The sequence below is a fragment of the Desmodus rotundus genome, chromosome 8 (assembly GCF_022682495.2).
Source record: "Desmodus rotundus isolate HL8 chromosome 8, HLdesRot8A.1, whole genome shotgun sequence".
Taxonomy (NCBI): domain Eukaryota; kingdom Metazoa; phylum Chordata; class Mammalia; order Chiroptera; family Phyllostomidae; genus Desmodus; species Desmodus rotundus.
The window spans coordinates 77,960,960-77,985,182 of NC_071394.1; the positions used below are offsets into that span (position 1 = coordinate 77,960,960).

Here is a 24,223-nt window from a genome sequence, read left to right on the forward strand (position 1 = left end):
TCCATTAAAGCAATAGGGAAAGCACGAGATCCAACATTTAAATGCCTTCAACAGCTTGTGCTTATTTTTCCTCTACATATCAGCCATGCTAGTTGTGTGGTGCCCATAAGAATTACTGAAGGAACAGTGTACTGGCATGTACATCTTCAAAAAGTGGGCATGATTTGTACCGACGCAAGCACTTCTCTCAGTGGGTCACCTTCTGTGGTGCTCAAATCAGCAACCTTAGCAGTTGCCACCTGGATTAATCACAGAGCAGCATTCACCTCCAACTCCCCAGTGTTTGGAGATTGGCCATGTGTCCCTCATTGTCTTTAATGGTCACCATGACAGGAAGTTCTCCCCCAGGGACAAACTTCAGCACTGTGGCTCTGAACTTGGCGGCTTTCCTTCCTTTTTCACGCACAGTGCCATTTCTTTCATGTGTCCATCTTTCCATATCGCATAACGTAGGGGATAGGAAACAGGTCGAAGTTCCTCTAATTGTATTGAATTAATTGACAGGTGGCTGGCATTTTTAGACTCCAAAACTGCCTTAAGAATTCAGTCTAGCAGTTGTAGTCTCTACTTATTAAAGGTCAGAGTAAGTGATGGGGGTCCATTTTTCATTGCACCATCCTGATGTACAATTTTAACTTAAAAGAGAATGATTTAATAGCAATGTTGTATCACTTTCTCTGGAGTAATAGAAAACACTGATATGGGCCAGGGAATCCCCTATCTACTTGTCTTAAATCAATCTTTTTAATGTCACAATGGAACGGTATTAATTATTTTTATTCTGCATCTGGAGTTTGGTATTTTGCCAAAAAAACAGGCTTGATGTCAGATTTGTTTTATTTTAATTTTTTCCAGATTTACTGAGGTAGGATTGACAAATACAAATTATATATATTTTAGGTATACAGTGTGGCATATTGCATTATGAACTGATTACTAAAATCAAGTTCAAACATCCGTCACCTCACAGTTACTTTTTGTGTGTGGTGAGAATACTTCAAAGAGACCCACTCACTTACAAATTTCAGGTATATGAAACAGGGTGCTAACCACAGTCACCTTGCTGTACATTAGATCTCCAGAACTTGTTCATTTCATAACTTAAAATTTGTACCTTTTGACCACCCTCTCCACATTTTCCCCACCCCCCAAGCCCCTGGAAAGCACTGTTGTGGTCTCTGGATCTATTAATTCTGCTGTTTTAGGTCCCACGTATAAGTGGTCATACAGTGTTTACCTTTTGTGTCCAGCTTGTTTCACTTAGCCCGATGTCCTCTGGTGCATCACGTTTGTCACAGGTAGGAGGATTTACTTTTTTATGGCTGAATAATGCTTACTAATAATTATATAATATAATAATGCGTACATGTATATTATACATTGTATATACTTTTTCACATTTTCTTTATCCATTCATCCATGGGTAGAAACTTACTTAGGTTGTTTCCACATCTTGGCATTGTGAATAATGCTGCAGTGAGCATGGGAGTGAATACAAATCTCTCTTTAAGAAACTGATTTCACTTTCTTTGGATATATACTCAGGAGTGGGATTGTGGGATAATTCACATTTGTTTTCAATCCTGGTTCATCACCCATGAGCCATGCGAACTTTTGTAACCCCTCTGAGCCCCCATTTTCTGATCTATATAAAGGGAAGAATCCCTTCCTTGTAAGAATTTGGGGCAGATTAAAATAAGTAATGGGTTAAATAACAGTGTAGCACCTGGCATACACTAAGTAAGCACCCAAAGAATTTTGGAGATATTTTAACAAAGGGCAAAGGAAAAAATATTTTAACTAAATTTAAAGTAGATGCAGACAAATGTTTTCAAATAGATAATTAGTATTTTCAAAACTGATAGTATTGCAGAATCAGCCAATCACATGGAAATGTCCCTCAGATTTTTAGGTAGGGTTGTTTAAAGTGGGTTGGAAGTTCAGGTCAAAAACAGCTTCTTATTCATGATCCCTGATGTGATAAGAAAGAATGGCTAAGAAAAGTGTAAAGATGCTTAAGTCCTCTGCCTTGGAACACAATTGATTTTAATAGTGATAAGTGACAAAACCAAACCTTTCTGGTAGTTTTCCTCTGATGATTACCTTTTGAAGGAGGTATCCTCAAGGAGATATTAAAGTTGGGGTTCCTCACATGTGAGTTCATTCATGAAAGTGAACTCCAAGAAGAGTGCTGTTACTTTCATTGTTGTATGACTTTTCTTTACCCCCACCTGCCCTGCAAACGATTTGAGCTCTCTGGTGTGCAGTCTGTGTATAACTTGATCCTTTAGTTCCTTTGTGAGAAGCCCAATTTACAGGAAGAGTAACACTTGAGAATGAAGTTCCTAAAGTTTTTTGCTGTCACTGTTCTCCTTAGTTTTCTGTCATCCGTATTAGAGCAAATATGTGCTTTTGTGGGATCGTAGCCCTTTATAGTGGAAGTGATTTTAGGTCACATGAGCTTGTATAGTCTATTTCTTGAGTTACTGGTTAGAATGCAGATTCATAGGCTCCTTCTCTGGAAATTCTGACTGGATAGATCGGGATGGGGTTCTAAATCTGTAATTTTTTTTGACATGGTAGAAAATTTGGTGGCATAGAAAGATGTTCCGAATATTTTAAGTGAAATAAGTTGGTTACAAGACAATATATATTATGATTCTTAAATAAACAACATAGGTTTGCACATACATACACATATCCCACATGTTTGCTTTTGTTGTCTCTAGTTGGTAGAAACATGTTGGGTGAATCTAGTTGGGTGAATTTTGTTATATGTTTTTGCTACTTTGTGTATTTTTTAAAGCAGCACTACAGTTGAAAATGTATATTTGAGGAATGCTGGACAACCTTGGCCACTACAGTTAATCTAGTGCAAGTACTGGCCAAGCCCCTATTCCTTGGAAGTCTTATAACCTAACCTTGAAAGTGACCTATACCATCACTTCTCCTACTTTCTATTGTTCCCGCAGAGCACCCCTAGTACACTGTGGATGGAGAATACATAAGTTGAAATAGCAGGAAAGGGGCACCAACCAACAAGGGCTATCTTGGAGGTCACCAACTCACTGAGTCTGGGGGATTTTCTTAGGTTTTCTCTGAGAAGGCTGTTCAAGCTGAGATACAAAGGATGAGTAGGTCGATTGGGGGAGGGGCATGGTAGAGAGCCTTTCCTGGGTGGTTAGATCATGGTATGTTTTGACACTGAATGAAAGCTAGCATGAATAGAGCAGAAATAGCTAGGAATCATGTGCTGGAAGATGATGCCGAAGAGGTCAGCAGGGACCAGACCAACATGTTCTTTAAAGTCTAAGACTTTGTGTTTTTTGGAGACTTAAATTGGTGAGTGACCTAATCACATTTACCCCTTTACAAAAAGAAAAAAACAACACTTCTTCTTACTGTGAGCCAGTGTGGAAGCTGTTATAGTTGTCCAGGCTAAAGAACACGGTAGATGAGAACATTGGCAATGGAGATGAGGACGTGAGGACGTGATGAACGTGATGAGTTCAGGGGAAAATTTATCAGAACTTAGAGATGCAGCTCAGGGGTCATCCAGGATGATTGCAGAAGTGCCGACTTAATAGAATGGGATGTATTGAGGTAACATTCACCAAGAGAGGGAACCCTGGAAGGGGACATGACAGAAATGACCCTGAACTGAGATGTCATTGCATATATCGAGTAGCTGTATCAGGTTGGTCAAGTATGGAGATAAGCAGGCAGGTCTTTGCCAAGAAAAATGTAATCCCACTCTGATTCACAAAAGCATGCTGCACCTTTAGTACCATATGACAGGTGGTGTTTTTTGTTTTAATTTATGTGAGGTGCTGAAGTCTGGCAATGTATAGGGAATTCTTGGTATTTCTCTTTTGATTATCATTCTTGTTCTTAAAGCAAGTTGTTGAAATCTTTCAAATCTGAGTTTAAGTAATTTTTGAAGTAATTTTTTACGGTTTATCAAGTATGATATATTATTTCAGGTCTCCATTCCTCTTACCCTGTACCTCCAAAATGAATTCACTAACTTGCTCTCACACACACAAACACACATATACTCTTATTTGTAAAAGAATTATGACATGTCATCAAATTACAATGTTTGAAAGTCTAAGGGGATCAGGAGCTGATTATTCTTATATTCTAGGCAAGAAATATCTTAATTGAACGCCTCCTTTGTGCCAGACTCTGTGTCAAGGTCTTTCATATTTTTCAAAATGGTACCTTCCTCGCCCATCAAAGATTTACTGTCCAGCAAACATTGTTTTAGGAACCTGTTACATGCCAGGCAATGGACCTAACAGCTCTCCTCTCCCATCCATTCCTTTGAGTGACAGAGAACAACAGCCATATCCTGCCCTTGAGCAACTTACACCACGCCATGGGGAAATGGATGTGGCATGGCCATAATAGACAAGACAAGGCCCATAGGTATTGCCTCGTGGCTATTGTTGTCTAATTTAGTTCATTGCTGATTCCCAAGCCCCTGAAAGGACCTAGCATGGGATAGGCCATCAGGATACAATTGTTGAAAGAAAGAATGAGCAAATCACCATGTTTTTTTTTTTAATTTAATTTTTTATTTTGACATAATTGAGATTTGGAGAAAAGTTGCAAAAATATTATGGGGAGTTCCCATATATCCTCCACCTAGGTTCCCCTGATAACATCTTATGCAACATGGTACAATGATCAAAACCAGAAAATTACCATTGTCACAACACTGTTAAGTGAGCTAAGGACTATTTGGATCTCACCAATTTTTCCTACTCATGTCCTTCCTCTGGTTCAGAATCCAGTCCGGGACCCCACACAGTGCCTTGATTTGTCATGTCTCCTGAAATCTGAGACACTTCCTCAGTCTTTCCCTGTCCTACACTACCTTGACATTTTCAAGGAAGAGCTGTAGTCAGTTATTTTGTAAAATGCCTTCACTTTAGGGTTAACTGATGACTGAGGGCTGGCCGAGACTTCACACTGGAAAGGACCGCATGAAGGAAGTGGGACTTTTGGTGGGCTTGACGGAAGGGTGCTACTTGACAGAAAAATGGAAAGAGGACCTTTCATGCCAGGAGAATGGTGTGCAAACATACCTGTCCTGGAGCCCTTTGGTGCTATCTCGGTTCTTCTTTGCATGTGCAAGTTAATGGGGAGCCTTAGCTGACTGGTTAAGAGTTGTAGTCACTCCTTGTCCAGCCACCGTGCCCCCATCAGCAAGCAGGTCCTCTTGCTGGGGGCTCAAGCCCAGCCACCAGATGCCCCCTGCTGTGCGGTTGGACTCAGGCTTTGGCTTCCTGGGTTTTAGAGATGTGCTTCATCATCGTTTCACCAGACGTTACACCCTTTTCCATCTGGGGACATAAGGTTTTATATTTATTTTATTTTTCTTATTACTATTATATTTGCTAAGATTTAGCAAGCACTAGATGCCAGATCCGAGTCCAGGCTTTTCGGTGGGGAATGATACTGCCCTAAGGGTGCAGACATTGGTTCTTTGGGGAAGGGGTGAAAAAAATCTTACTCTTTTCACGTATATGTACAGATAGAACTGAAAAGACATGCAGGATGTCTATAGTATTAAAGTTTTATGGGGGGATTGACTAGGGGAAATGAAATCTAAAAAGGCTTATTGGTAGGATTGATAATGAAAAGAAGGTTGAGAAACATTGATTTAGGCCAAATGATCTGCCTATATTATCTCATTTAATTTTACAACATTCCCTCAAATTAAGTATTCTTATTCTCTCCATTAAAACATACAAATAAGGAAACAAGTTTAGTGGAATTGAGTAACTTACCCAAGGTCACGGAGCCCAGGGCACAGGGGATATCCTAGATTCCAAAGGCCAAGGTCAAAACACTGATCATCCCTATCAATGAGTAGCCTTATTCATATTAAAAATGAGTTAGCACTGGCCGCAAGGCTCAGTTGGTTGGAGCATAGTTCCTTTTAGTGAAAGGTTGTGTTTTCTATTCTAGGTCAGGGCACATGCCTGGGTTTGGGGTTTGGTCTCTGGAGCATGTACAGGAGGCAGTCAACTGATGTTTCTCTCACATTGATGTCTCTCTCTCCACACCCCCCCTTCCTCTTTCTTTGAAAATCAATGGAAACATTTCCTCAAGTGAGGACTAAAAAAAAAGAAAGTCAATAGAAAAAAATACATAGTGTATCCTAAAATCAAGGAAAACTTTTCTAGGCTTAGTTATTTATTGGGATTTCTTGTTATATTACCTTATAATTAGGGTAAATAATTGCAGGTCCGCTCCGTGTACACTTGCAATGATGTTAGGATTCTACTCAGGGACAGGCATAAACTTACATAAAGGCAGGGCCTTTTGTCTGTTCCCTGTTGCATCTTCAGTGTCCAGAACAATGCAACAAATAGGAAGTGCTCAAAAAATATGTGTTGAATGAATAAAGAGGAAAGGATATTATAGTTTAAGAAAAAAAATCAAAGCCAAACTGAATTAATTCTGTTTTGATGTTAGAGCTATGATGTTTGTACTTAAAAAAAATAAACACCAACCACCAATATATAGAAGACTCATACCTACCACAGAGAAAGTTAAGTTCTGGGTGGCCAGTTGAGTTTGATACAGAAACCACCTCTATCAACTCAAATTCCACATGTATAACTTAATATCATTATATCTTGTTTGGCTGAGAGATTAAATGACACTTAATTTTCCCATCCATTTTGAGGGGCTTGAAAGAACCCACAGTATTATTCTTTGAGATAGACTGACGATAATACAATTGAGTGAGATATAAAGCAGTTGAGTATTAAGGACGGCTGTTAATGTTTGAGGTGGGGACTCAGCCTACCTGAGATGTTTCATTGCATTGGACACATGTGCAAAATCCCGAGCTGTATGAGGATGTACCAGAAATTTTGAAATTTCCTCTCCCTAAGAAATTTTACTTTAACCATCTATGAACAAGAAACACATTAGCATATTACACAAAACTTAAAAAGTTCACTTTATAATCTTTACTGAGACATAACACGTGCATCTGCTTGAGCCAGGTTGAAGGTTCAGGAGTGGCTACAAAACTGAGTTAGACTACGCCCAACTACGCCCTTACAGCCAAGTGCAAATGTCAGTTTTCAGAGCCCTTCCCAAGGTACATAATTCCGAGGATCAGGGCTCTAGAGAGGGTAGCATGGCTCAAAAGAAGCCCATTTTAATATATATGAGTAGAGATAGACAAAAGGATGGTGACATCACACCAAGTCCTCATTTTCTTATTCCCAGTGGCATTTCCCAGCAGCACTGAGAGGGCTTGTAAGAAAATCTACCACAAGTGCAAATGAAACGAAATTTGTGGAGCTCAGAATCTGAGTGGTTAGGGATTTTGCTGGCTGCTTCAAAGGATAAACCACCCCTGTGCTAGACCAAGCTTCTTTTGCATGTGGGTTCAAATATTTCTTTCTTTAAATCACATTTCTTAGAGTTCTATTCAAGTGGCCTTTTTGTTTCCCTTTGCATTTAATTCTTCTTTTCCCACCCCCTTGAAGCTCATAAGGCTTGGTATAGTTAGATGGTAATTTTGGGAAATAGAATCTCTCGCTCTGGCTCTTCCCCTGCCCCCAGCCCTCTTTAAGGAAAGGTGGGTGCTTCAGGGCTTCAATTACAGGTTTTCTGCCACCTAACACTCTGCCTTTGAGGACACTCAGCAGGGACGCCCTGTGCTACAGACACTCCATTCGACACATTGAATGACCTAATGTAATTATTTAAAATTGAAAATCACTTTCACTATCTCAACCCCACCCTTCTCTTTTGAAGTTACTTAGACATTCCTTTACTGCATCTTATCAGAATCAGGGCTCTCTGATGAGCTCTACACAATGAAAATTGTACTGGTTTTGCTTTTGGGACCCCCTCTTGTCAAATCCGTTTCCTGTGGCAGCTTACAAAAAAAATAGACACCAGTGAATGTGATATTATTCTCTCATTTGGCTAATGCATTTCCACACCCTTGAGGGGAGGCCTGTTTCAAACTTATATTGTGGATTTTATTGTCCTGCTTCTATAATTCACATGGAAAAATCATTTTAACATTATATAAAGTATATCAAATAATGGCTTTTTGGCTCGCACCCTGACAGAGGCTGTGCTGTCCTGGGCAGTGATGCAAGCATGCCAGGGGCCAAACCCAGTGTAGTCAACTCAGTTATTTCCCATGAATGCCCTCTCACTATTGCCACAGTCCACCTGAAATTAGAACCAAAATGCTGTATGAGTCAAAAGGATGAGCTGCCCTGAGGTGACAAGTTCAAGGGGGCTCTCTGAGTTTTGTATTTTTTCCTGTAGCCCTGGGAGTCCAGTTTTTCTTTCCTTCTTTTTGGGGGCAGGGAGGGCCGTTATCCTTGCCAAAGAACAAATGAATTACGTTTCAAAATTCAAAAGGCATGCTCTCTTGGCCTTAGAGTTCACAAAAGGCAGTAGTAGCATGGGGAGACGGAGACCCAAGGCTTTGAACTGGGACTGACCTGAGACATTGCTCCACGTACCTCTTAGTTAAGTAACCTTTGGCAGGTATTTAACCTCTCTGAACCTCACCTTTCCCATCTTTCAAAGGGAAGACAAATAGTTACCCCTTTCTTGGGTTGCAGGAGGCTGAGATGCATCCATATTGTGGCTGGAGCATAGTGCTAGGATAGATTTTAAGGGACCTAGGATGTGAAGCTAAGGGGTTTTTCTTGTATTTCATGGATTGGGGGCCAATGTAAGTTTCCAGAAGAGTCGAGGTATGATTGGATTTTTATTGAACAAAGTGGGCGTGGTAGACTGTAATACCATCACCGTGCTTTCAAAATGGTCTGCACCAGTAGAGAATATTTTTTGGCCTATAATAATCATTTAATAAAATGGCAGGTGCTATTTAAAAATGTTATTATAAGGAATATAACGTGGATGGTTCAGCGATATTCCTGCTTTATTTTAACGTATAAAATACCTGTCCTGTTTGACCCACACCTCCACATCCATTTCCAAGGTGGGGCCCATATTTCCCTGGCCACCCAGGGACCGAACCACGTGACCTCCTTTCCCCTGCTGGGTGCCCTGAAAGCAATATTTATACCCCCACCCCCACTCCCACCCCCCCCTACCCAGACTTTGTGGATGGGGCGGGCTGGAAGCCTTGTACTCCCGAGGGACCCAGCAGCGGCCTCGGAGTGTGAATAGTGCGCATTGACGACGACGCCACCCTAGCGAGCGCGCGGGCTGGGGACTACGGAGCTTTGCCTCTGCCAGCGGGCCCCATAAAAGGAGCAGCTGCTGCCGGGGCCGCTCAAACGCGCAGGGATGAGGCTGGTGACTGCTGAGTGCACTCCTGGGCTCCGGCAGTGACCGAGGCGGACCTCGGGGCCCAAGGGGCCAGCAGGTAACCATGCGCCGCTGGCAGGTTTTGTCCTTGGGCTTGGAAGTGACAGCCGGAGGAGGGGAGGGGCGGGGGGCTGGGTGGAGGCTGGGCAGGGATGAGAATGAGGGGGAAGGCTGAAAAGGGAAGGAAAGGAAGGAAAGGAAGGAAGGAAGGAAGGAAGAGGCGGTGGGGGGAGGGTTGGGGAGGGAGGAAGGAAGGAGCCAAGCCGGGGAGCAGCTCGGACGCGCTGCACTTGCAGCCACACCAGACATTCAAGTTCCCCACCTCCGACCTCTCCCCTCCAGCGGGTGCGGTCCGCTTGCCTGCCCGGAACGCTCCCGCGCTTCGGCAGGCTGCACGCAGCCAGCCATGTTTTCTGGGCGAGCTTCCCGGGCACGGCGGAGCGGCAAGCCAGCGCGCCGGGACAGCCTCAGCGGCGGCGTGGGCGCAGGTGAAAAGAGATGGAAATGGCCAGTCTCCTCCAGGCCTGCGCTGCTAGGAGTGGGGGTTAAGGGGAGGATGCTTTACTTTGCCTCCGGTCAGTTGAGAGCCGGGCTCCATTCTCCCTCGCCGCCTCCCATTCTGCTGTCCCCACTTGACTGGCCTGCTGCCACTTAATGAATTGTTGGCTTCCTTTACCCCCACCCCCAGCCTATATTTTGAGCTCCTTTAAGAGTGTTGTTTGCATAAAATTGGGCTCAGCTGGAGAAAATGGAGAGGGTCTGAAAAGAAGAGGCCCTTGTATGCAGAGCCCCATTGTAGAGCAGGCTTTCTCTCCCACCCAGAGTCTCCGCAGGTCCCCCAAACAGAAAGATGGATGTTAGGCCACTGCGCTCCTTGGCTTGTCTGTCAGCTGCCCCATCTCCTCCCCTATTGGGATTCTTCCTCTGTGAGCCAAAGGCAGCTCTGAAGCCGTGAGGGCTCCATTTCACCTGGCTGCCCCCAGATACTCTCTGACTCTAGTTTCCATGGCTTCCCTGCCCACTCACAGGAAATGCAACTCTCCTCTTGGCCATCATACTTTGAGCGGAGTTCCTTCCTTCAGACCAAATAGGATCCATCAGGGGGTTGCCTGTATTCTAGTCTGGGTTGGGGGTTCATTAGAGACCTTTGCTTGGGGAAGTCTTACATAGAAATTTGGAAATTCCTCAGTTACTCCAGTTACTCCTCAGCTGAGAATTGTCCTTAATTGTCTCCTAATAATGCAGCTTCATACTTGGACTTTCCTACAAGTGGGATGTCCCAACCCCAGGCTCTGTCCTAACGTGGTCCAGCGGTGGTTTGTATGTGGGAGAAAACGTGTAATTGTTGGTCTGTTATAGAATGAATACAAGCAGTATAACCACAACAGCCAGTTGTATGGAGGGTGTAAGCACAGGCCACATACTGTTCTTGGTTCTTCACACCTGTTGTGCTCCTTGATGCACAGTCAAGAATCCCCAGTTAACATAAGCAGAAGTACGGGGAGATTAATTTATCCAGTGTCCACAGCTACCACATGGTTCCACTGGGATTTGAATCTGTGCAGAGCTCATGCTCTTCGCTGTGGAATGAGATAGATTTAGGTTGCATCTTGGATTCAACATTTACAGAATTTTCTGGTTAACCTGTATAAATCGGACATGGCATATTATACAATAATGAGTATAAAATGTCTAGCATATAATTCATAAAGATATTATTAGATGTATTATGTAGTTGCAAGCACAATGCCATAACAGTTATAGACTTTAAAGCAGAGGCTGTCTGCGCTTATGTTTAACTCTTTCACTTTGGGACTAATGAACTTGCCAAAACACCGAAACCTCCTAAGCCTCCATTTTCACGTCTGTAGTATGGATTGTTTTGCAACCAAACGATAGATGTACTTAAATCAGTTAGCACGTGGCCTGGCATGCATTCATTGTGCTCACGAAATGTTGCTGTTGCGCTTTTTTTTTTTTTTTTTTTTTTTGTAAATCAGTACAGGCTACTGCATTGGGTCACCAGTTTTGTAATATCTGGATTAATGTGGTTCTGCATTACTCCTTGGACTGCGGGGCATCATATACCTTTATGATACAAATCTTAGCTTAAGGAGTTTGTCGGCACACAAGTGCACCCATACACATGTTCTTGGGCACGCGTGCCTGAGTGTGTGCATGCACACAGACCCACATGCACGTACCCCAGAATGTCTACACTTGAAATTATAAGAACGGAGTGAATTCCGAGTTCTGTAAGAGCTCCGTTTCTGTTGGCAAAGCAATCACTCTGACTTCTAAGTGCTAGGGAAACACCAGAGTTAATTTTAAAGCTGTCTGAAAACCATCTGGAAGAATTAGCACCACACCTAACGGTTACAAGGGAAAAAACGGATTGACTATGACATTTACTTTCTCCATAGGTTCTTAAAATCGATTACACATTCTGAAAACTTACAAATAACCAATTGGAATCTTAACTTACACAATTCTAGAATGAGCTTCTTCTCAGATACGGTTTTATGGATGTTGGTAAGTGAAAAGAAGTCTTTGAGTGAAAGTTTCAAAAATGCATTGTTGATACAGATTAATGTGTTTTAAACAGCTGTTTAGAGTTTGACCAAGAAATTTGTTTACAAATGAAGAAGATGCTGTAAGATCAATGTTTATAAAACAGAATGTGTTGATGGAGAACAATCTAAATGCCCATCAATACGGGACTGGTTAAAGATATTGTATAGTGTAAACTGTGTAAATATATAATTGTAATGAGGTGAATAGACCCCTGTCAAAAGAATGAGGTGTTGTTTATGTGATGGTATGGGATGGACCACTGCAATACCAAATCCATAAGGTCAAGAATTTCATCCATGTTTAACACCTCCTAGAACAGTGCTTGCTACTTAAAAGTTGCTTCGTAAATAATTGAACAACTGAGTGAATAGTGTTCGCTGAGACAAAGCAAGGTATTAAACAGTGTCTCTAGTTCGTTGTCATGTATGTTTTTAAATGAATGAATTTATGTCTGTGCACAAGTAGAAAACAGTGGTTGTTTTTAGGGAGGGATGGGGGGGATGGAGGGGAGTGACTGTGTTGATTGGTTGGTTATTTGTAACATTCACCACTATGTGCGTGTACTAATTAAAAACAACAACAACAAAAAATCAGAGGGCCTGATTTTCCTGAATTTGTTTTTTATTTTTTTAATATATTTATTGATTATGCTATTACAGTTGTCCCATTTCCCGCCCCCCTCACTCCACTCCATCCTGCCCATCCCCTCCCTCCCACATTCCCCCCCTATAGTTCATGTCAATGGGTCATACTTATAAGTTCTTTGGCTTCTACATTTCCTACACTATTCTTACCCTCCCCCTGTCTATTTTCCACCTATCATCTATGCTACTTATTCTCTGTACTTTTCCCCCCCTATCCCCCTCCCACTCCCCTGTTGATAACCCTCCATGTGATCTCCATCTCTATGGTTCTGTTCCTGTTCTAGTTGTTTGCCTAGTTTGCTCTTGTTTTTGTTTTAGGTGTGGTCGTTAATAACTGTGAGTTTGCTGTCATTTTTACTGTTCCTATTTTTTATCTTCTCTTTCTTAGGTAAGTCCCTTTAACATTTCATATAATAAGGGCTTGGTGATGATGAGCTTCTTTAACTTGACCTTATCTGAGAAGCACTTTATCTGCCCTTCTATTCTAAATGATAGCTTTGCTGGATACAGTAATCTTGGATGTAGGTCCTTGCCTTTCATGACTTGGAATACTTCTTGCCAGCCCCTTCTTGCCTGTAAGGTCTCTTTTGAGAAATCAGCTGACAGTCTTATGGGAACCCCTTTGTAGGTAACTGTCTCCTTTTCTCTTGCTGCTTCTAAGATTCTCACCTTATGTTTAATCTTGGGTAATGTAATTATGATGTGCTTTGGTGTGTTCCTCCTTGGGTCCAGCTTGTTTGGGTCTCTCTGAGCTTCCTGGACTTCCTGGAAGTCTATTTCATTTGCCGGATTAGGGAAGTTCTCCTTCATTATTGGTTCAAATAAGTTTTCAATTTCTTGTTCTTCCTCTTCTCCTTCTGGCACCCCTATAATTCGGATGTTGGAACGTTTCAAGATGTCCCGGAGGTTCCTAAGCCTCTCCTCATTTTTCCGAATTCTTGTTTCTTCATTCTTTTCTGGTTGGATGTTTCTTTCTTCCTTCTGGTCCACACCGTTGATTTGAGTCCCAGCTTCCTTCCCATCACTATTGGTTCCCTGTACATTTTCCTTTGTTTCTCTTAGCGTAGGCTTCATTTTTTCATCTGGTTTTTGAACCAATTCAACGAATTCTGTGAGCGTCTTGATAACCAGTGTTTTGAACTGTGCATCCGATAGGTTGGCTATCTCTTCCTTGCTTAGTTGTATTTTTTCTGGAGCTTTGAAGTGTTCTGTCATTTGGCCCATTTTTTTTTTATTTTTTGTCTTGGAGTGCCTGTTACTTAAAGGGGCGGAGCCTTAGGTGTTCACCGGGGGCGGGGTAAGGCTGGTCGCTGCCCTGTGACACTGTGACGCTATACGTGGGGGAGGGGCCGAGAGGAGCAATGGTGCCCTCTTCACTCTCCTCCGGATTTCAATCTTTCACTCCACTACCCACAATCCAACTGGGCCCCTCTGGTGCTGGTTCCCTAGTGGGTGGGCCTGTGCACACCGTAGGCCCCTGTGGGTCTCTCCAAGGACCTCTCCTGTGAGGCTGGGAGTCTCTCCTGCTGCCGCCCCAACCCCCACGGGCGTCCTCAATCAGAGGCTTGAGGCTTTATTTCCCCTCGCTGGATCCCTGGGTTATGCGGTCTGCTTCGCTCCCCGCCGTTTGTCCGGTTTATCTGTGCACGAATGTGGGGCCACGGGGTCTACCAGCGGTCAGACTGCCTGCCCCTTTTGTCCCACACTCCGCCAGTCTCCGTCCTGCCATGGCCACAGGAGTCCTCTTCCCCACTGGCTGCCTGTCTCCGCCCCTCCTACCGGTCTGGATGAAGGTTTATTTTTTTATCTCCTTAGTGTCTTGGTGTCGGACTTCCTTGCCATTGGATTTTCTGTTAGTTCTGGTTGTGCGAGGAGGCGTAGTGTGTCTACCTATGCCGCCATCTTGGTTCTCCTCCCTGTTTTTAATTTTTATTCTGTGTAACTCGCCCTTCTTGTTACCACTTTATTACAGGCTGTTTAATTTCTTTGCCTTGTTTAAATACAGCAACCCTTTGATAGGATAATAAGCATGGAAGGGGAGGGGGATGCCTATAGATGGGATTCCTATGTAAGTGGTGCATTGTCCTGCCTGTGAGTTTGCTCATGAAGCACACCTTACTGTTGTTCTTTGTAGTCTTTGTAAACCTAACATGCCTTAGACAGAGGCTTGTCCTTTTCAGGAACTCCATAGAGATTTCAAAGTGAATAGATGGTTAGAGTCTGAGTCACCCAAGAATTTATAGTTTCATAGCAATAAGGGCAGATCTCAAAGTAAGCAATTTTTGCTTCAAGATGGGTACTTTCTAGCCTTCGAGAAGCATCTTAATACATACTTCTAAAATTCTGACCTCTTGTATAGGTCTTTGCTCTGAGTGCAAGATGACCCATGAGAATGCAGGAAGAAACTATCTCAAGTTCTATGTCTGTACAATTTTAAACTATTATTTTTAAAACATCCTATATAGCCCAAATATTAATAGTATTTGCTTTCTTTCATTGCTTGATTTGTTTTGACTGAACTGTTGAAAGTTAGTTGCCCACAGTATGCCACTTCACCTCTGCCAACACTTTCCTTAAATTCTTAAGCTTCTTTTAAGGTACTGTATTTTTAGATAGATATTACATTTTTTAATTTCTTATGAAATTTTGAAGAATGACATTAGAGTTTGGAAGAACTATCTATCTTACATTGTTATTTGAATTCTTAGTATGTGTGAATTCCTAAGATCTGGGTCTTTATTTCCATTATCCTTGACCATCTTGGTAAACTAAAATAATGCACACAAGTCTATTGTAGTCCTCCAGAAAGAGATACTGATCCTTATGTCCTAGAAGTGATGGATATAGATGACAGTGATAGTGAAGATGTTAGCAACATATTAACATGTTATGGAAGGTTGTAAGTTATTCTTGTGTATGTATAACTTAATGCAGAAAATAACCTCATCAAATTTGCATTATGTTTGTTATCAGAGGTAACACTAATCATACTGATTTTTCCTCATTGTTTCTAACAGCATTGTGGGTTTGGCCTGCTCCTATCAATTAGGTTTTGATGATAGATCAGAACAAGACTACTCATAATCATGTCTGAACACAGACAGAAACTTAAAAATTGTCTAGACCACAGAAATGACCAAACATTTTTCCCTGCTTCTGTATGACTGACTTCTGCTTCTTTATTTTTGCAACCAGGAACCCATCCCTGAAGGGTTCCAGGTGTGATTTATTAGGATACACACACATTAGAATTACCTCTACTTCTGAAGAGAAGTCCAGACCAAAGCCCTACTTCCTTGAACCCTTCCTCAGATCACTTGAAGCTGGTGGACACATGCCCGACTCCTATAAAAGCCCGTTGCAATCAATACTTCCTACTGAGTACCACCAATTCCCCATAGGGTACATTCTCCCTCTTGCAATGAGTCATTAGCCTACTCTTTCAACTATAGTATGTTCCTGGTGGTCTTTGAAGCATTTGCTACTTAGATGTTTAGAAACAGAAGAACTTTTCAGAAGTCTTTGAGTAATATTTTATTTTTTTTAAGTATTTTATTTATTTACTTTTAGAGAGAGGGGAAGGGAGGGAGAAAGTGAGGAAGAGAAACATCTGTGTGTGAAAGAAACATCAATAGTTTGCACATCCTGAACCAGGGACCTGATCTGCAACCCAGGTATGTGACCTGACCAGGAATTGAACCAGGGTCATTTTGGTTTGTGGAATGATGCCCAACCAACTGAGCCACACCAGACAGGGCCTTTGAGTAATATTTTAAAGTGAAACACAGCATTTTGTTTGTAAAGTAGTAATTATGCATTATAAAGAATCTGAAAAGTATAAAAAATTTCAAGAATAAAATAAAAATTTACATGAATTCCATAACCCAGGAATAATCATTGTGAACACTCAGCGATATTTCCTTTACACACACACACACACACACACACACACATCTACCTCTGCCTCCCTCTTTCCATATATACAGACAGACACATTCTTAAATTATTCTGTCTAAAATCATCAGTTTTTCATTTGTAACTATTGTGATCAACATCTTCGTGTTTTAATGATGCTTAAATTATTGTTTATTTCTTTTGGATAGATTTTCGTAGAAACATAGAAATGTAAATACTTGTAAAACATTCTCCTGAAGTATTGTGTGGTTATTTTTCAAACAAAAATTTTATCCCTAGATTTGATAATCAGACTTGTGGCACCTGGGGAGCCCTGGAATTCTCAGCCTCTTTTGCTGCTCCCAACATCTGATTCCTCCTTCCCTCTCATGCACTCTGGGTTTTGCATGTTACCAGCATGGCTGCATTTGCTGTCACCATGTGGACGGGAAAGGGAAAGATCCCAGTGAAGGAGGATTATTGTGCATTCATGCACCCCAGTGTGCATGAACTGTATTCTTCCAATACCTCTTTAAGGCCAGAATCTCATTGGTAAGTACCTCTTCTTCAGTACCTACCAGGCAGCTTTGTAAAATAGGCTGTTTAGTAAATATTTGTTGCCTATGTAGATGTGAGTCCTGTTTCAGACTTAAAGCAACCTGCAATTTTAAGAATTCTCTTAATAAAATACAGTTCCCTTCTAAAACCAAATATAAAAGTTTATAACTCCCTACATTTTGACCTTACTTACATTCATTCCATCATCCTGCAAGTACTTACTGAGGGCCTCCTCTTTGCCAGGCACTCCTAAGGGCACTGAGGGTGTAGCAGTGAGCTCAACCAAATTTCATGGATACAGAAAGTAAACCTCAAGTAAATGTGAAATGCCAAGGAATGCTACATGCTGTCATGTAAAATAACAAAGCTGTGTTATTCATTCCAGAATATTCCAGAATATTCCAGAATATTCATTAGGACCTCGATCTTAATGAACATCTAACTACCAGTTGTCACTGTGTGTGGTTGGTGACTTTCCCTTTCATGGCAATTACTTTCCATATATTATTTAATCTCGTATTCCTATTGTTCTCATGAGTTAGTTATGATGCTGCTTCAATGGAAGTGTGTGAGGAGTGAGAGAGGTTAAATTGCCGCCCTAAGTTCACATTTCTCCTAAGTAGCAGAGTTGGTACTCAAATCCAGGCAGTGTTTAAGTCTAGAGTTAGTCCTTCCCTAGGTTCCTGAGAATGGGAAGGAATAGGCACTTGTAGTCAAAACTACTGGTAATAGGTTAATTAGAAACCATTGGTATGTAAACTATATTTATATCCATGACAGGCCTCTCTTCATATGCTAACTAGCTGCCCTGGGTCTGCTGAGTATAGAGGAAACCAGCTCTTTTTGTGTCTAGGAATAGCCTGGAAAGGCTCTGCTTTTGATCCCAGTTGGGCTATAGTGAGTTATTTAACATATGTTTCCTTACACCCCGTTATTGAGCACATTTGCTTTGGCCCAAGATCACAAATGCGGATACAGGTTAAAAGGACACCGGCATCTTTTTTTGTGGTGCTCATTCCCTGGAGAATTGGGGATATCCATTTCAGATGGCCCCTGGGCAGCATTGTGGGGAAGAGAGTTTTCTGTTTGACGGTTGTTGGTATGTGTGTTTTGTTTAATAAGACAAAAATATTGAGCATCGAAAGGAAAGAAAGTGGCCGCCCTGGGTCTGACTGCCGCCCAACACACCCCTGCGGCTCTGCCGTGAATCTTGCCTTCTGAGAGTTAGGTGACAGCACGGCATCTAGCGGCTCTTACCAGGTGAAGAGAATTACTCTGAGACTAATTAATTCTTCAGCTCAATTACAGGCTACTTTTGATGTGTTTTATTTTCCAGATTTCAAAGAGCTTTTGTAATATTACAGGTAAACCCGGCCTAACTTAGCATGAATCTACCTGTAGGCGATTTCTAGATAGGTATATTTCTTTCAGGAAATGCTTAACAAATATTTCAGGATGAGGAAGGTAGATTGGTGCTTCACTACCCTGAAAGTGTGCTGTGTACCTTTTAGTCTGGCCAAGAAATTACCCATTGAGTCTATCCCAGTTGAAGCCTCAAACTTAGCTGAGGCAGTTTGTTGATTATATTAGACTCTGGAGCTTCTGAGGCCTTGGCTGTCCTGATTCCTGTAATTCTGCCCTCTGGCTTCATTCTTAGGCTCCACCTGCAGGTTAGGGAAAGTGGCAGCCAGAAGCAACTGGACTGCATTTAAATGACCAGTAACTTCATTCTGTGTCTCATTAAATGTATAATTTTCAGGGTGTGGGGAAGAACATGGAATCCTAATTTGACTATTAATTTAACAGTGATTGTTTCCTTTGCATTTACTTAATAATCTAGTGACTTCTCATTGTATATTGAAAGATTAAAATGTTATTTTGGGAATACGTACTTGAATGCAATATTGGTGTCCTGATTTTTGCTTTTATTTTAAGGTATATTTGGGTCCTAGGGACTGTTGTTCAGAAAGCATCCTTTTCTTCTGTGCTCCCCCCTTTGATTCTGTTTTCCTTCCCAGTTGTTTATTGAACATTAAGCTATGAGGAGACAAAAGAGAATAAGTTATAATTCTTCAGTATGGACTGTTGAGCAGGGGGGAGAGATAAATGAAGAAATAACAATAATCCAGTGTGGTAAATGGCTTGAGATGCCATACATCGTGCAGAAAATGCAAAGGGTTCATGGAGAAAGGTGTGCTTGTTTCTGCTTGTGAATGTTGATAATGGCTAACACAGAAAGGTGGGCTTTGTAGCATCAACAGGAGTTTGCAAGACAGGTAACATCATGAGCAAAGGTATGGTGGCATAAATGTGCATGGTCTACTCATGGGCAATATATGGTGGAGTGTGTGTATTGTTTAAATGCGTGGAATGAATGATGGATGATGGCATGTGGGGTTAGAGAAGGTAAGTGAGGGTATGTTGTGAAGGATCTGAGTGTTGTGAACCTCTGCTGATCCTCAGTGGCTCCCATGTTTCACTTAGAACCCTTTGCAATAACATAGTGAGACAGAATCTGACCTCAAGTTGACTCAAACAGAAACGAGAATTTATAGGCTTATACAATGGAAAAGTTCAAAGATGCATATCTGCATTCAGGCGTGGCTGAAGATCTGGGTACCCAAAGGTCGCTGTTGTGAACCTGTCCTTCTACCTCAGCTGTGCCTTCTGCTGTGTTGGTTTCATCAACAGGCTCATCTCTGGTGGGATGGGATTAATCCTGGCAGCTTTAGACTTCCATCCTTGTGCTTAGTATCTTCCCTGAAAATAAGTTTCTTTCTCTTATTGGTTACAACCAAAGTTAGAGATTGAGTCCAATTGGATTAGCTGGAGTTATACTGCCAGCCCTGAACGCTTCGGTGGAGAAAAGACTGTTTGATGGGCTAGGTCAGGGTCATGAGCTGATCTCTGGAACTGGGAGCTGGTTGCAGAAGAAACGGGGAATGGAGACTAGTTAGGCCAAAACAGTACGTTTCCCATACTACCAATTCAACCCCACACAATTAAAAGGATTGGCTCCTTTGAAAATACCCTGGAATCCTTTCTGATTTATTTTACCTTCATAACTGCTGTAAGGGGGCCACACAGAGGCTCATCCTTTTTGTAGAAATCTTTAGGAAGGGTAGGCTGTAGCAATATTTTTATGGCTTTTTAAAGCCATGGCTTTAAATATGAAATATGGCTACATAATATCAGATCACTTTTTTTTTTTCATTCATGTTATTCACTGCCGGGCTCCTGAGAACCTGGAGTGTAGGAAGTTGAAGCTAGAAACTTCCAGTGTGCTAGGAATTATTATAAAAAGATGAATCCTGTATTTACAGAATTTACAGCTTGGTGGGGGGATAAGATCAGAACAAAAATAATAATAATATAGTGAAATGGGAGTATATAAAAACCAGAAAATCAACAATCTATAAGGAAAAAACCCTATAAACAATAGGTGAGGCTGTCCACGTGAAGAGGAGTTAGGGCGTGAACTGGCCTCTTGCATTTGTTTTCTGTTTCCGTGTGCCCCTCGTGATGACCAAGTCGGTGTGGTTTTAGTGCTTATTATGTATTTTTTTTAATTCAACATAGTCCTTGAATCCAAGCCAGCTTTCTCAGCTGCTACTTAACTAGAGAAGCAGCAATCAATGTGATTTTGACTATAAGCTGTCAAGACAAAAATATTGAGGTGTCACATTAAGATAGAGATTACCTAACTGATCTCTATTTTAAGAAATATTAATTTTAACTTTGCCAAATTCAAGCCTTAGCTGTTTTTCTTTGAATCACTCCTCGTAGTCAAATGCATAAATAGCTTTCAGCTGAATGAATGGTGGTGTTTGAATGTCATTGATAGTCTTATTCCATTATAAGAGAAAGAAAAGGAACATTTAGGTTACTTTCTGGGTTTAAAAGATTACCATGTTCATTGTCCTGGTGTGAAACAAACCTGTATACTGGTAGAAACATAGTTGAGGTCTTAACACATCGTTATGGATGCTATTTCAAAGTTCCCTCCCCTTCTCCTTTGAATGTGAACTTCACTCATTGGGACTGTAGGATGATCTATACAGCTTCCTTCCTCTTCTCCCTGTTGCTGTCTCTAGCATATTGGCTGCATCAGAGGCTCATGTCAGAGCTGCAAGAGACAAGGCATCTCATGTGGTTCACTTCTTTTACAGGAGAGGAGAGTGAGGTTGTTAAATTTCCTCAACGTTAACAGTGATCTTCTGTTGAATCAGATCTTGCCTTTGAAGAGTTGTTCATGTGAGGCTTTTAGGAAAGAGGGAAATTGTTTTAATGACCTGACCTTAGAAATATCCACTAACATCAGACTTCCTTTTCATCTTTCAAATCCTTTTCAAAGTCATGGTTAGGGGTGACAATAAAATCCCTTGGGGAGCAAGAAAAACTCCAAAAAAGAGCTGCCCTGGCTGGCATCTCCTACCAGCGGTATTGGATTGGCCAGGGTTATTTTTGCCCTTGGCAGTCTTCTTCCTCCCTAATTGCAGGGCCATATGGTGCCTCGTCCCCCACATGGAGAGTTGGCACTTTTTCTCCATTCAATCTCTGTTCTTTCTGCTACACAAATTATCTACCATGGTGCCATAGCTGAACAAACTCATCCCCCCCCCACCCCAGAGGCTTTGGAGACTCTGTGCCGTAAAAATCAGAGGTGAAGCCTCCTCTATATTCTGTAGATTGACGATCAGCAATGAAAAAAACTAAACAAGAGATAGTGAAATGAGATTGCGTTTTGGAGGTAGTCAGACTGGGGTTCAAATCCTGGCTCACTGATGCTATTATGTCATTGGTCTCACTGACAAACATAATGAGCATTTATGCCAGGCACTGCGATCTTTTCCAGATCTTACTTATTTATCATATCAGCTCTCAGTGAACTGAGGCTTGGAATGGTGATTAAGACACTTGCTTGTCAGAGTTACAGGTCTCATGCCAGTTTCAGACTCTGTCTTTATAAATCCCATTTTCTTAACCAGTAGTAGTACCTTTTCACTGTAAGATACTATCTAATATTAAGTTATACTTTTATTCTGTATTCCAACTCATAACATAATCTGGAAATGGGACCATTAGTACTGATGCTTTTTATAAAACATCCAAGTCTAGATTTTACTGAAGTGATACAAGCTTTCACAAGTGCTCTTTAGACAGTTGAGAATTTTGGATTGGATGGATGTGATGTGTGGCATAGTCTCACAAGACTTTGCAGGTTTAATTTTCAAGGCTTCCAATTTACGTAGAATTAGACCAAGAGACTGTCTTAACCGTGTAGATAATTTCTTATTCAGATGCACAGAAAATGTTTTGATGGAGGAGATTTGTTAGGAGTTGTCTCTTGTGGGAACATTTGTCCTCATTAAAAGGACTTGGTAGAATCCTACTTGTTACTATTCTCAGGGAGTAGTTAGAGTCTTTGAATTCTGGAGAGTGATTTTTCAGGGGAGGATGGTGCAATCACAGACTTTCTCAATAACTGGGTGTTTAGTGACATTTTGAAACTGTATTTTGGAAGATGTCCATACTTTGTGATAGTCAAAACACTAACTAATGTAATGATTGCAGTATGTTTCAAAACTAGACTCAAAAATGAAAATAATGGGTAATGTCTAAGCTTCTAAGTATACACAGAGCAAAATTAGCTATCAACTTACTATTTATTCCTTGAATATTTAATGATATGCTGAGAAATGTGGAATACATTATTGCCACATTATGAAGCCCCTCCCCTCCCCTCCCACCCTAGACAGTGGTTGGGTCTCAGTTATCTTTGTTCTCCAGTGTCTCCACACAGTAGGTATTTAATAAATGTTTAACTAAATTAAACCCACTAATTTGAGATGAGAAGGTCACCAGTATGTGGAGAAAAACACAAAACCAAGCCATTCATTCACCATACCACCAATCAGTCAGTCAAAAGATAAGTATGTCATTCATTTTGTGAGCCAGGAGCTGCTCTAAATGCTGGAGGGTACAGAGGACCCCCCCCCCCCACCCCCGAAAAGCTTACCACTGGTGAAAGGAGACTGACATTAAAGAAGTAAAGAGATTTCTTGTGCTATCAAGGGCTACAAAGAAGAAAGTATATAGCATGTGGTAGAGACACAAGGAGGCAGATGAGGGTCCTATCGAATCAGGGTTGTCAGGGAGGCCTCCCAAAGGTGGTGCCATTTGAGGGGAGACTTGGTTGATGAGAAAGAGGCAGCCACGCACAAATCTGGAGGGGAAATTGTTCTGCAAAGAAATGGGGAGACAACTCACATTAAAGTGTCTTAAACAGAATAGGAGAGCACTGTCTGTTTCTCCCTCAAGTTAACAATATGGAGATAAGGAATCCAGAGGTGATAATGGAGCCTGACCATCTCCTGGACCCAGATTCCTGCTACGTTCGTGCTTTGCCTTCCATGGCTTCTGGCCCCTCCTGTCGTGCTGCTTTTCCTTTTCCAACTTTGTGCTCCAAAATGCTATCCAGGCCTCAGCTGTCATATTTACACAGCAGCCTGTCTGACCAAAGCAGTGCTCAAGGGAGATGTGCTTTCTGGATTTCAGGTCTTTTCCTGAAAGTCACACATCATGTTTCTGCTTAGATTCCACTGGCTGGAATGTAGTCCCCTGTGTCTACATCTAGGTCTGTATCTAACCATAGGCAGACTGGACATGCAATCTCCATTCTAGGACACCATGTGGCCATGAGAAATTGGGAGTTCCTTGATTAAGGAAGAATGCGAGAGTGGATGTTGGAGGTCAATAGCAATCCCTGCCACAAACAGCAAGTGCAAAAGCTTTGCCATGTTCAAGCCATTAAGACTGGAGATTGGTGAAAAGAGTGGAGACAGATGAGGTGAAAGAAGTTGGAGTTTTTTAGGTTATTGTTAGAATTAAAAAAATTTTTTTTGTTTCTTAATGGAAAACCTTTGGAGCATTGAACAGAAACCAGTGGTATAAAAGATAAGATGATTTGATTCAGGTTTTAGAAAGTTTACTCTGACTGCTATGGAAAATTAACTGTATGTAGGAGGACAGGAAAGGGAATAGAGACATATGGGAGGAGGATATGCGGATTTATGGGACTAGATGGTGGTGTGGATTATACTATAGCTGTTGGCAGTTGGGCGAGCTAGACAAGTCAGGTTTTGAATACATGTTGGGTGTGGGTATAAGGCACAGGAAAAATAAGGGCTAATTGCTGAAAACGTGGAATGCACTAT

The 24,223-nt window shown here is 41.6% G+C and overlaps 1 protein-coding gene across 22 annotated transcripts in view; it reads left to right on the plus strand.

The window, feature by feature from the left end:
* Positions 1–24,223, plus strand: part of MAGI1 (membrane associated guanylate kinase, WW and PDZ domain containing 1) — a 617,360-nt gene that overhangs the window by 438,019 nt on the left and 155,118 nt on the right. Inside the window, exon 1 of one of the 22 annotated variants that reach the window (XM_045192243.3) lies at positions 9,266–9,394. The exons of 20 other annotated variants lie outside the window; for them this stretch is intronic. Coding sequence is in view for 1 of the 2 variants with exons in the window: in XM_053929683.2 (XP_053785658.1) it covers positions 11,859–11,868 (10 nt within the window). In the remaining variant the exon portion in view is untranslated. Of the gene's footprint in view, positions 1–9,265; positions 9,395–11,843; positions 11,869–24,223 lie in introns of those variants that run through there. One more of the 22 variants, XM_053929683.2, reaches the window with a different exon arrangement.